This window comes from Scyliorhinus canicula, chromosome 20 (genome assembly GCF_902713615.1).
Source record: "Scyliorhinus canicula chromosome 20, sScyCan1.1, whole genome shotgun sequence".
Lineage (NCBI taxonomy): Eukaryota > Metazoa > Chordata > Chondrichthyes > Carcharhiniformes > Scyliorhinidae > Scyliorhinus > Scyliorhinus canicula.
This window is the reverse complement of record NC_052165.1, coordinates 67,746,673-67,760,863: the sequence shown is the minus strand read 5'-3', so window position 1 is coordinate 67,760,863 and position 14,191 is coordinate 67,746,673. Positions and strand designations below refer to the sequence as shown.

The window sequence follows — 14,191 nt, the reverse complement described above, 5'->3', positions numbered from 1 at the left end:
AAAACTAAGGGCAATTTTGGACACTAAGGGCAATTTATCATGGCCAATCCACCTAACCTGCACATCTTTGGACTGTGGGAGGAAACCGGAGCACCCGGAGGAAACCCACGCACACACGGGGAGGATGTGCAGACTCCACACAGACAGTGACCCAAGCCGGAATCGAACCTGGGACCCTGGAGCTGTGAAGCGATTGTGCTATCCACAATGCTACCGTGCTGTATTTCAAGTGGCTGTATTTCAAAAATAACTTCATTGATTGGTACATTGAGGTCTGAAACGTATTATACAAATTCTAGAAACTTAGAATAGTTTCAGAGCAGATCATTCATCCTGTCGTGTCAATGCTGGCTCAGCTAGTCGCTCTCTCTCCCTCCTGTTGCCCCGAACCCTGCGATATTCTTCTCTCCAGGTTCTGTACGTGCTCCAATTTCCTTTCGAAAACCCCAATTGTTTCTGCTTCCACTACACTCTCCAGGCAGTGCATTCCAGATTCTATCCACCGTTGGTTCTTTTGCAAATCACTTTAAATCGGTCCTCTGATTCTTGACCCTTCTGCCATTGGGAACATTTTCTCAGTACCTACTCTGTCTAAGCCCATTGTGATTTTGAACATTTATTTTACACCTCCTCTCAGTCTTCTCTTGAGAACAATCGATCCCAGCTTCTCCAATCTATCCACGTAACAGAAGCTCCTCGTGCTGGGAATAATTCTTGTAAATCTTTTCGGAACCTTCTATAAAGTCTTTAACATCGATCCCAAAGTGTGGTACCCAAACTACCCGGTTAAAGCTGAACTGGAGATGTAGAAGAAAGTTTGCTTTCACTTCCCGTTTGTACATCATGTCCTCATTACAAACCCCAGGATCTGGTATGCCCTTTTCAACCAAATTTTCAATCTGGCACTTTCAGCTATTTACACACAAATTGCTCCTGTACCACCTTTATTTAATACTGTCTCCTCATCCTGCCCACCAAAATGCAGCACTTCACAACTCCCTGGCATCAAATTCCACCCGCCACGTGCCTGCTGCCCACGCTGTCTATCAGGAACTAGCTTCAACCATTCGCCACCAGAGTTCAAAATACTTCCCAGGTTTTGTGCAAATTCTGAAACCGCCCAACGTCTGTCCACGTCCTTAAATGCACATCAAGAGAAGCGCAAAGTGCCTTTGTTTGAGATGTTTTAATGGAGTTTATTGCCAGTTTTTTGTGTGTGTGGATTGGACTGGAAGCTGGTGCACTTTCCCAGTTTACCTGTTGCTGAGTGCTTGCTCTGCCCGGTGTGGGGAGCTGTGAGCAGGAAGCTGGAATCTGCACACTGACTGGGACGCTGCAGGGAGGAGGCTGACGTTTCACTGCTCCGCTGCTGCTGCTGCTCGGGGAGGAACTCGACGCTCAGTTGCCAGCGCAGGAAGTGGAGGCGGTGGACAGGTAGGAGCGGGAGCAGCACTTTCACCCGGGGCCACTTCCCCCTCACTCACTCACTTACTCCAGGTCTCTCTCCCATTGCCTTTGCAGGAATGGCCGGGATGCAGCTGGACTTGGGGCCCCTGAAGGAGCCCATCGGCTTTATCAAAATCTTGGAGTGGGTGAGCTGCAGCTTTCTTGTCTTTTCATGAATTAATTATTTGGGCGAGGGAGGGCCCGAGCGGGGCGCTGTCAGCTCGGGGAAAAGGTTGCTTCAAACTCCAGCTCGGGGCTGAGTGGTCCGGAGCCGGGACTGGGCCCCGGGCCCGGGGATTGGGGGTTTGGGCCCGGATCCCGAGGATTGGGGGTTTGGGCCCGGATCCCGGGCCCGGGGCTCGGCTGCGCCTTGCTCGGCTCTGCCATGTGATCAGCCCCGGGGCTCGATGTCAGCTTCTTGCAGGGAAGGAGGGGAATTGGCAGCAGATTTTCTGCTTAATCTCAAATCAAATATATACGAAACTAAAGCTAGTTTATCAATGGAGAATTAATGCTTACTAATGGAGTACTAGTGAAATTAATGTTTACTAATGGAGTTAATATTGGATTACTTGTGAAATTCATGTTTACTAATGAAGTTTAATATTGGATTACAAGTTAAATTAATGTTTACTAATGGATTTAATATTGGATTACTAGTGAAATGAATGCCTTGTGAAGTTAATATTGGATTACAAGTTAAATTAATGTTTACTAATGGATTTAATATTGGATTACTAGTGAAATTAATGCCTTGTGAAGTTAATATTGGATTACAAGTGAAATTAATGCTTACTAGTGTAGTTAATATTGGATTGCTAGTGAAATTAATGCTTACTAGTACAGTTAATCTTGGATTACTAGTGAAATGAATGCTTACTAATGAAGTTAATATTGTTAGAAGTCTTACAACACCAGGTTGAAGTCCAACAGGTTTGTTTCAAACACGAGCTTTTGGAGCACTGCTCCTTCCTCGGGTGAATGAATTTAATATTGGATTACTTGTGAAATGAGTGCTTCCTAATGAAGATAATATTGGATTACGAGTGAAATTAATGCTCAAGTGTAGTTAATATTGGATAACTAGCAAAATGTTGAATTACTAACTAAATTAAGATTTTATAGTGAAAGTAATGTTAGATTATTAGTGCGATGAATGCTTGTTTGTGAATTTAACTTTTATTTTGTAATGAATGCAATAAACATTAATTTCACCATCAAATGGTAGATTACTCAAATTACCGTTTACTGGGGAAATCAGCATTTTATTAATGAAGTTAATATTTTCTCGTGAAATTAACCATTTATTTGGTAGAACGATTGATAACTAGTTAAATTAATCTTTTATTTATGAAAGTGAGGGAAGTACCTGTCAGGAGAGTTTTTTTAAAACACAAGGTGCCCCTGCTGAAGAGGGGATATTACTCCTGTGGTAGCTGAGCCTCAGTCCTGTTTTATCTCAGGGTTTAGGTGTCATGGTCTAGTTCTCTGACACTGATTGGATTCACGGTTCTGCCCAGTTAAAATAAAAATGGGGGTGTCTCATTCTACTGATGGATCGACTAGCAGGTGGTTTCAGCAGTGTAAATGTGAGGAGACATTCTCCACCTGCAAATGAAAGCTATGATAGCAAATAGAGAATGGACTACTGTATTTGGTGTAAATTATCTGATGCATAGTGTGCAGTGTTTGGGTGCTCGGGCACATTTAACTGTAGACTGAAGCGCATTTGGTGACTTTGGTTGACTTGGTGGATATCACTGCTAACCAGTGCAGGCAAAAGGCCTGTCCTGTTTGTGTTGCATTTGGGGTGAAAATTGGAATGGCCAGCTTACACAACTTCTGGTTTTGTAACCTCCAACTGTGGCTTCTTTTCGGATTTGCTCTTTTGAAATCACAAGCCTACAACTTCTCAAGTCGAACGTTTAATGTGGCATCATTTAAAAAATAAACTTGTGCATTATGGTGTTGTTTAATTCCCCCCTCGGTGCTCCTTATAGATCAGTATTGGGCACAGTCAGAACTGCATGAAAGGGGCAATTTGGCATGTCCAATCCACCTATCCTGCACGTCTTTGGGTTGTGAGGGTGAGACCCACACAGACACGGGGAGAATGTTTAAACTCCACACGGACAGTACCCGGTATCCAGAATCAAACCCAGGTCCTTGATGCCGTGAGGCAGCAGTGCTAACCACTGCGCCATTGTGCAACCTAATTTGCTGAAAAAGTTAACCGTTTAACACTACTTTGTAAACTCTATTCTTTACCTCCTAATGATCACTGAGTTGTTGAACCTCAAACCACAAGAAATTATAATTGTGCCATCTAACTGCACAGTTTGTACTTCTCGTTAAAATTTACTGCTGTTTGACTTTCAGAAAAGATGCTCATACATCGTCTCCATTGGAAAAAAGAGAAAAGCAATCTATTGCTCCTTACGCAGACTAATTTTCCTGTGTATAAATAAGTTTGATTAATTCATGCTGAAACCAAAATTTACTATCTAAGCTATTTGATAATGGATTAAATATTTTCAGAAAATACTTCAGGACCGAAGCAAATGCTCAAATCTGGTACGGTTTGAACACGGAGTTTGGATTTAATTGAATGAAAGACCATCAAATTAGGCCATTCAACCCATCATGTGTGTCCGCTGGATTTCTGAAACAGCCAGGAGTCAATTCCACTCTCCTATTCTCTCGATAGTCCTGAAACTATTTTTCTTTTAAAATATATATTCAATTCCCGGTCAAAAGTTATCATTGGATCTGCTTTGAATTCCAGAATGTTACATAGCTCGTTGAATAAAAATATTTCAACTCGCTTCTCTGCTGGCATTGTTAGCAATCATCTGAAATCGGTGTCCCCTGCCACTGACCCTCACTATCAAAAACCATCAGAATTTTAAAAATAACCTTTTATTCTCACAAGTAGGCTTACATTAACACTGCAATGAAGTTACTGTGAAATGCTCCTCATCACCACACTCCGGCGCCTGTTCAGGTACACAGGGAGAATTCAGAGTGTCCACATCACCTAACCGCACGTCTTTCGGGACTTGTGGGAGGAAACCGGAGCACCCGGAGGAAACCCATGCAGACAAGGGAGAACGTGCAAACTCGGCACAGACAGTGACCTAACCTGGGAATCAAACCTGGGACCCTGGCGCTGTGAAGGAACAGTGCTAACCACTGTGCTACTGTGCCACCCATATTTTGAATATTTGGCCTTACAGGGATATGTGGCAAAATGTTTATGTTTCGCTCAAACCTCCTTTCAGCTTTACTTATTTCAACCCATCACTGTAACCCTCTATTGCCTTGTCCCTCGTATGCTTGATTAGCTTTTTCTCAAACACATTGATACTATTGGCTTCAACCACTCCCTATGGTAGCAAGTTCCACAGTCTCTCTGGTAAAGAAGTTTCTTCTGAATTCCCTGTTGGATTCATGGTATGTATTGATCGTCCCAAGTTATGCTCTCCCTCCAGTCTTTCTCTCAACCCTTCCTGCCCCCGAGGAAACATCATTTTTGTATCTGTTCTAAGGCCCCAATGAAATGAACTCTCAATTGTCTTTTCCAACTTTTTAAGTTCATATGTCGTCTCATTTCCCTCTACTGTGCATGTTCAGACGTATCTTCAATCTCTCTCTCTCCACTGTGGAAATTTGATGTGCATGAATCTCGGTTTGGGTACAAGAGATTGGAAGCTTTACCCCTGATTTCTGAAGCTTGAAGGGGTGGAAAATATTGGATGTCAACAATTTGCCTTGGGCTGCATTAATGATCATTATACTGCAACCCAAATCCATTCCAGATTGAGGTTTTTATTTTCCAATTAAGGGGCAATTTACCATGGCCAATCCACCTACCTTGAACATCTTTGGGTTGTAGGGGTGAGACCCATGCAGACACGGGTAGAATGTGCAAACTCCACATGGAAAGTGACTTGGGGCCAGGATCAAACCCGGGTCTTTGGTGCCATGAGGTAGCAGTGCTAACCACTGTGACACCTCAGATTGAGTTTTAAATACCTCCCACTTTTGAGGGCTATTGTTCCCGATGTTTAGATAATTGTTTATTTTTTAACTTTTTGTTATGTATGCTGGTGTTTGACTTGAGGTTAATTATTGGGTGTCTTGAACAGTGGCTCCATATTCCCATCCTGAATTTTTGTAATGCTTTTTTGAGTTAGGAACAGTTTATTCAGTCAGACCTGCACACGTCGCTAGAGCAAGTATTAAACAACAGGATGCATTTAAATAGCACCTTCATATTGCTCTTTGTGAGAGCTTGCAGTGTGGGAATTGACTACTATGTTTCCTCCATTATAGCATTGACAGCAGTTTGAAAAAACGTCATTGGTGTAAATTTAGAACAGTACAGCACAGAACAGGCCGTTCAGCCCTCGATGTTGTGCCGAGCAATGATCACCCTACTCAAACTCACGTATCTACCCTATACCCGTAACCCAACAACTCCCCCTTAACCTTACTTTTTAGGACACTATGGGCAATTTAGCATGGCCAATCCACCGAAAGCTTTGTATCGTACCGAGGCTGTGAAAAGTACAGTATAAATACAAGTTCTTTCTTTTCCTTCATGTGTAAAATGTCCCAAGTGATGCAATGGTTGCTGACTTTTCTGGTTACACATAGTAGTCCTCTGGGTGTCATTGGGTGCAGGTTTCTCCCCCCCCCCTCACTCCGGCACTGTGCTGATCCACGTCTGAGACTCCAATCGCAGCCTATCTGTGCATGGAATTTTGACAGCTGGCATTTGTATGTTTTCCTCACACTTTTTCCACGGCTCCATCTGCTTCACAGGTGAAAAGCTCAATTTAGTTTTCCTCGTTCTGTTGGCTGGGTTGAAACTGGGAGCTGGCAGTATGAGGAGGCCCGTCGTTTTAGCAACATAAGGGCAGCATGGTGGTTAGCATAAATGCTTCACAGCTCCAGGGTCCCAGGTTCGATTCCCGGCTGCGTCACTGTCTGTGTGGAGTCTGCACGTCCTCCCCGTGTGTGCGTGGGTTTCCTCTGGGTGCTCCGGTTTCCTCCCACAGTCCAACGATGTGTGGGTTAGGTGGATTGGCCATGCTAAATTGCCCGTAGTGTCCTAATAAGTAAGGTTAAGGGGGGGGGGGGGGGGGGGGGGGTTGTTGGGTTACGGGTATAGGGTGGATACGTGGGTTTGAGTAGAGTGATAGTTGCTCGGCACAACATCGAGTGCCGAAGGGCCTGTTCTGTGCTGTACTGTTCTATAATGTACTGTCTTACACGGACAACTCTTAGAATTCATACAAATAGTTCACCAACTGTTTAAAATTGGTAAGAAATGACTCTATAATGTACTGGAGGATTGTCGAAGGGGCCTTAAGGGGCAGTCGAGGCAATCGAATATTGCAGGCATCGGAAGTAGGCGCAGAAGTAGGCAATTGAGCCCATCTAGCCTGCTCTGCCATCGTGCTGATCTCTTCCTGGTCTCAAATCCACCTACCTGCCTGTTCCCATAGCGCTTTAATCTTAAAAGTGCTCTTTTGGCTATACAGCTTAGATTCTCAGAGACTTGGGTTCACTTTATTCATTCATGGGACGTAGGCGTTGCTGGCAAGGCCAGCATTTATTGCCCATCCCTTATTGCCTTAGAACTGAGCTTCTTGCAGGGCCATTTCGGAGAGCATTTAAGAGAGAACCACTTTGCTGTTAATCTTGAGTCACGTAGGCCAGGTAAGGATGGCAGATTTCCTTAAGCTTTTGCGACAATCGACCTTAAATTCGCGATTTTTATTGAATTCACATTTCACCATCTGCCGTGATGGGATTCGAATGTGGAGCCCCAGAACATCTCTGGATTACTGATCCAGTGGCAATGCCATTACCTCCCCATGTTTTTTTTATAAATTCAGCTTACCCACTTTTTTTCACCAATTAATGGACAATTTTGTGTGGCCAGTCCACCTACCCTGCACAACTTTGGGTTGTGGGGGTGAGACCCATGCAGACACGGGGAGAATGTGCAAACTCCACACGGACAGTGACCCGGGGTCGGGATCGAACCCAGATCCTTGGCGCCGTGTTGCAGCAGTGCCGGCCCTCATGATTTTTAAAAAATATATATATTTATTAAGGTTTTACATGTTAACTCCTAACAGCTGACGGTGTCTAGGCCTTTCAAAAAGGAAATAAACGATTACCATCTCAGGTACAATCCCTCCACTGAATCCCTGATGGTGAATTTAATTTTTTCTAAGTGCACAAAGGACATTAGCGAAGGCCGACCTTCGCGACCCACGCTGGCCGACTTGCGTGACCCACCATTTTCTCTTACCTTGTTTGTTGCTGACAAAATTGGAGGAAATGGCTTTGTGTCACTTTGGCCCTAATGGTCCCTTTGTCCGTTTTGTCCCTTTGGCCCCCTGAACATGGGAAAGAAAAAAGGCTGTGACCATATTAAAAAAATGTGGCCGCACTGCGCATGCGTGCCTGATCATATTTGCGCATGTGCAACGATGATCGTGTAAGCATGCGCAGTGCAACCAAATTTTTTTTATCTGTTCCTGGCCATCTTGGAGACTGCTTGCAGCCGGCATTATTAACAGCCGGCTGCTACGGCTGTTGCTCGCGAATGTGCCCGATTGGGGCGCCGTGGCGGACGTCTCCGCGACCCTCCCGCCCCCGACCCACCCGTGGGTCGTGCCCCCGAGTTTGACAATGCCTGAGCTAGAGGCACTAGGCGGAACTGGAGATTTCCAACTCGTATCCGCCTCCGAGCTGTCAGTGCCGCCAAGGCAGTAACGTCTGCCTCTAAGCGACAGTGGACTACCGGTGAGCCCAAAACCCCAAATATGGCCACCAGTGGACATGGGCGTAATTATAAACGGTGAATCTCAGACATGGTGCTAAAATAGGAAGTCCAGAAGCTGGCAGTATGGGTCAGGACAAGAACATGTGTGCATGATCAGCAGGCCAAGTAAACCACGATCACATGTTCTCAACATTTGGCAAAAGCCCACTCATCCTTGCCTTGAGGAGCACCTTGAACTAAATTAGGCTCCACCGATAATGAGGACATGGAGTTGTCTCGCTAGTGAGTCTAGGGCCCAATTCACCCTCCCGTTTCAACCTCACCCAGTTGAGTGAGGAGGGATCAGACAAGAGAATGTGGCCATACAGGTCTGAGATAGACACCCTACCAGGCTATGCCGATGTTAGAATTCCTTTCTGGAAGAAGGAGCCAGGGGGAATGAAAGGAAAGCGGTGCAAGAGAATCACAAACTTGAAAGTAATGAAAAGGACTGGAGTCGGTAGCTGAATTTTGTCCGCTAACTCTCTAAAGCTGGCAAACTCCCCTCCGCAAACAGGTCACCAAATGTTCAAATCCTTTCAATTTCCACAAGTTAAATGTTGAGTCCAACCCAGAAAACGAGAAAAGGTCATTGTTACCGATATGGGCCAGTGAGGAAAAGGAAAGAAGTTTAAAACGTTGTGGGAACTGTTTCCAGATTCTAAGATCGGAGACCATCACTGGGTTCGAGGAGAATTAGGCGGGAGAAAAGGGCAATGATGCAGTAACTATGGCTAGGGGAGTGGATGTAGTGCAAGATCGAGCCTCCATTTGTCCCCAGTTTGAACTGGGATTGCTGATCCACAATAAGATTTTTTTTGGATGTTAGTGGCCAGGCTTGAGTAGTTGAACTTGTGAAGTGAGTTCCAATTGTGGACCACCCCAACCCCCTAAGTACCTGAGAGGCGGAAGGGGAACGTGCCTAATTGGGCTCACCTTCCTGGGGCATTAACTGGAAAACCTCTTTCCTCCATTTAATTTATAGCCAGGTAAGTGTCATCTTTATGCCATCGTTTGAGGGAGTTGGGTCCATAATATATAAAAGTAGGTCATTTCCATTAAGACATACCAGATGTTCCACACCATCCAAGTTAATACCCTTCCATTAATTGGAAGCCCTCAAGGCTATAGAGGGCAGCCCTATTGCCAGGGTGAAGTGGAGAGAGTGGGGCGCCCTCCTGGTGCCCTGATTCAAGGGGAATTTAAAGTCTTAGCGCAAACACTGGCCGCAGGGGCATCATATAACAAGCGGATCCAAGCAACGATGTATGATCAAATTTAAATCTTCCTGAGAATCTCAAACAAATAGTCCCATCTGCCCTGTCCAATGCTTTTTCTGCGTCGAGAGACAGTATCACCTCTGGCTCGGGTGCAGGGGAGGGGGAGAAGTATAACATTTGAAAGGTGATGTATATTGGCTGATAATTGACGGTCCTTTACAAAGCCTGTCTGGTCCTCAGAAATTATACTTGGAAGGCAATGTTCCAACAGGAGCAGCAGAACCTTAGCAAGCAGCTTAACATCCGCGCTTAAAAGCGAAATGGGTCAGATTGAACCTCTTAAGGAGCAGGGAGATAGACTTGAGTAAGGCCCGGAGGCAATGAACTATGGGATAAGGAGTCATTAAGTATCTCTAGCAACAGGCCCGAGCTGCCCTGAAAATTTCTTTCAAAATTCAATCGGAAAGCAATCGGGCCAGGGGCCTTAGCAGCCTGCATCAGACCAATATATTTTAAAATCTCGTAACAGGGAGTCCAGCTCACAAACTCTTAACTGCTTCGACAGCTGGGATATGCAGGTTATCCAGAAAATCAGACATGATCAATTTTCCCGTGGGACGCTTAGATTTGAACAGGTCACAGGAATAGGATTTAAAAGCTGCATTGACCTGGAATGGGGTTGCAGCAGCCTATCTGGGGGATCTCACAGGGTTTAAGTTGGTGAACCAGAAGACAACTGGCCTTCTCCCCATTTTGTAAAAAATACCCCTGGACCACCTTATTGGTGGTTAGTCGCTCAAACTGGGTCTGCAGGCTTTTTCTGCTGACATTCAGCTCTGGAGTAGGATCGAGCGAGTACTGGTGATCTGCCTCTAAAATGAAGCCCACCTGGTCCAAATTCTTCATCTTTGCACATGTGCGCTTTAAGAAATAATTTCTCCCTGAGGAGGCCTTAAGAGCCTCCCACAACGTGGAAGGATGAGTGAGTCAGACCTATTCATGTGATGTAGTCGTAATTAGAGATGGATAGGCGCTCCCAAAATCTTTGGGCCAGTGAATGAGTATCTGACCTCCAGGGTGGGTGTTGGGTGGGGCCGGACTCCAGCAATAGTCCGAACAAAGTTGCAGGACGTGGTCAGAGATTACAATCAGCCACCACTCCCGATGGGAGGAGAGCCCTATCTAAAATGAAACGGTAGATGCGAGAGTACGCATGGTGAACATGAGGAAAAAAAGGAGAATACCATGTCATTGAGGTGCAAAGAATCGCCAGGGGTCTATTTTGCCCTCCCACCCCCCAAACTGGGACATAAAAGATGACAAAGTCCTGGCCACACGGAAGCAAAGATTTCGTTCTAGAACGATTCAATTTAGGGTCCCAAACGCTGTTCAAATCGCCTCCAAAAATGTTTTATTATTTTTTATATAAATTTAGAACGAACATAGAACATAGAGTGCAGAAGGAGGCCATTTGGCCCATTCGAGTCTGCACCGACCCACGTAAACCCTCACTTCCACTCTATCCCCGTAACCCAGTAACATCACCCATCCTTTTCGGATACTTAGGGCAATTTAGATAGATAGATAGAACAGTACAGCACAGAACAGGCCCTTCGGCCCTCGATGTTGTGCCGAGCAATGATCACCCTACTCAAACCCACGTATCCACCCTATACCCGTAACCCAACAACCCCCCCCCCCCCCCTCCCCACATTACCTTTTAGGACACTACGGGCAATTTAGCATGGCCAATCCACCTAACCCGCACATCTTTGGACTGTGGGAGGAAACCGGAGCACCCGGAGGAAACCCACGCACACACGGGGAGGACGCGCAGACTCTGCACAGACAGTGACCCAGCGGAGAATGGAACATGGGACCCTGGCGCTGTGCAGCCTCAGTGCTATCCACTTGTGCCAACGTGCTGCCCATAAACTTTAGAGTTCCCAGTTTTGTTTTTTGTGGCCAATCAACCTATCCTGCGTATCTTTTGGGCTTGTGAGGGTGAGACCTACGCAGACACGGGGAGAATAGCAAACTCCACATGGGACAGTGACCCAGGGCCGGGATCGAACCCTCCGCCCCGTGAGGCAGCTGTGCTAACTACTGCACCATCGTGCCACCCCGACCGCCTCCAAAAATAAGATGATGTGAGTCAAGGTTGGGGAGGGAAACCAACAGAGTGTTAAATGAAATTTCTATCATCCCAGTTAATAATCTTTATTACTGTCACAAGTCGGCTTACATTAACACTGCAATGAAGTTACTGTGAAAATTCCCCAGCCGCCACATTCCGGTGCCTGTTCAGGTACACAGATGGAGAATTCTGAATGTCCATTTCACCTAACAACATGTCTTTCAGGACTTGTGAGGAAAAAAACCGGAGCACCCGGAGGAAACCCACGCAGACACATGGAGAACGTACAGCCTCTGCATAGACAGTAACCCAAGCGGGAATCGAACCTGGGACCCTGGCGCTGTGACGCAACAGTGCTACCGTGTCAGTTTGGGGCATAGACGTTTACCAGAACTACTGGGATGTTCAACAGGAAGCCACAAATGATTATATGTCGACCACCAGGGTCAGTCACAATCAATTGGGGATGGGGCGAACTGGACTTATTGATTAAAATTGGCATGCCCCTGGCCCTACTAATGAAACTAGAAGACAAAACTTGCCCAACCCATCCTTTGCGTAACCTTATCTGATCCTTAATATGTAAATGGGTTTCCTGAAAAAAGAAAACCAGAGTTTAGGCCCTTAAGATGAGCGAATACTCTCGACCATTTTACAGGGCCATTCAAACCCCTAATATTCCAGGTAATCAATCAGATAGGCCTCCCTCAAACCAGAGCCAGACATTCCCAAGGAGAGATGTTAAACAAGGGTAACAGATACGACAAAGTAAGATGATCCACCCAAGGTGGCCCTCGAGCCAAGTGAGATGATATGCAAACATAAACTAACGCTAACCGCCCACCCCTCCCCCCACCCAAACCCAACGGCGTCATTGCAGTCGAGCATAACCACACCCAAAAGCAAATGGGACGGTGGGAAATAATACCTTAACCTTAAAATCTACAAATAACAATACATAACTAAACACAAACTCTGGGCTCATTTTGAAAACTGCTTTGAGCTGCAGAAGACCATTTAATACCACACCCATTAGCTAACACTTTGTTAGCCGGGAGACTCAACTGGAGAGTAAAAGCTTATTTAGCTTGGGACACCACACTGACGACTAAAAATCACGCCAAGTGATAACGAAAAGGGAAAGGAAAAAATAGGTTAATGCAAGGAAAGAACAGGAAACATCTCTCGTGCACCAGTGGTACAGTGGTTAGCACTGCTACCTCACAGCACCAGGGACCAAGGTTCAGTTCCGGCCTTGAGTGCCGGTCTGTGTGGAGTTTGTGCATTCTCTCTGTCTGCGTGGGTTTTCTCCAGGTGCTCTGGTTTCCGTCCACATTCTAAAGATGTGCCGCCGGTTTGGTGGATTAGCTAAATTGTCCCCTGGTGTCGTGGGATGTGCAGGTTAGGTTATAGGGTTATGGAGGAGTGGACATGGGTGGAGTGCTCTTTTGAAGGGTCGGTGCAGACTGGATGGGCCGAATGGCCTCCTACACTGTAGGGATTCTGTGTACAAAGGACATGAAGAGCACACCCAAACGACAAACATGAAAGGAAACTAAATGCAAAGTGTTTGTACTCCAAGTGATGTAACAGATTAGACATAGAACAGTACAGCACAGAACAGGCCCTTCGGCCCTCGATGTTGTGCCGAGCATTGTCCGAAACCAAGATCAAGCTATCCCACTCCCTGTCATTCTGGTGTGCTCCATGTGCCTATCCAATAACCGCTTGAAAGTTCCTAAAGTGTCCGACTCCACTATCACAGCAGGCAGTCCATTCCACACCCTAACCACTCTCTGAGTAAAGAACCTACCCTCGGATATACCTCCCATATCTCCCACCCTGAATATTATAGTTATGCCCCCTTGTAACAGCTACATCCACCCGAGGAAATAGTCTCTGAATGTCCACTCTATCTATCCCCCTCATTATCTTATAAACCTCTATTAAGTCGCCTCTCATCCTCCTCCGCTCCAAAGAGAAAAGCCCTAGCTCCCTCAAACTTTCCTCATAAGACCTATCCTGCAAACCAGGCAGCATCTTGGTAAATCTCCTTTGCACCCTTTCCAATGCTTCCACATCCTTCCTGTAATGAGGTAACCAGAACTGCACACAATACTCCAAATGTGGTCTCACCAGGGTCATGTACAGGTGCAGCCTAACCCCGCGGCTCTTAAACCCATGCCCCCTGTTAATAAACGCTAACACACTATAAGCCTTCTTCACGGTTCTATCCACTTGAGTGGCAACCTTCACAGAGCACAGATTGTGCTTCTGGACAAGAGTCAGCCTCTCCTGGTGCACTAAAAAAGTACCCCTTTTCTCAGAATGTTACTGTAAGGCGGGATGGGTAAATCATCCCGAAATTGACTCCGCATTTGTACAGAGGGTGGATTTCACTTCAACAGAAGCACTCTTTTATTTACCAGGTCAGCACTAATGGCCTGGTACAGCCTAATAGAGTGGCCTTCCCATGTAAAATTTGGGTGCTGTCTTGTCCTCTCGAAGTACCAACTCCTCTTTAAAACTGTGAAATCTTGCGAC

General features: G+C 45.8%; 1 protein-coding gene across 2 annotated transcripts in view; it reads left to right on the top strand.

The window, feature by feature from the left end:
* The first annotated feature begins 1,230 nt into the window (after positions 1–1,230).
* LOC119955309 (synaptophysin-like protein 1) overlaps positions 1,231–14,191 on the top strand; it is a 35,214-nt gene continuing 22,253 nt past the window's right edge. The window contains exons 1-2 of one of the 2 annotated variants that reach the window (XM_038781392.1): positions 1,231–1,434; positions 1,522–1,592. In XM_038781392.1, the coding sequence (XP_038637320.1) occupies positions 1,524–1,592 (69 nt within the window). In that variant the 5' untranslated portion in view covers positions 1,231–1,434; positions 1,522–1,523. Of the gene's footprint in view, positions 1,593–14,191 lie in introns of both variants that reach the window. The other variant, XM_038781393.1, reaches the window with a different exon arrangement.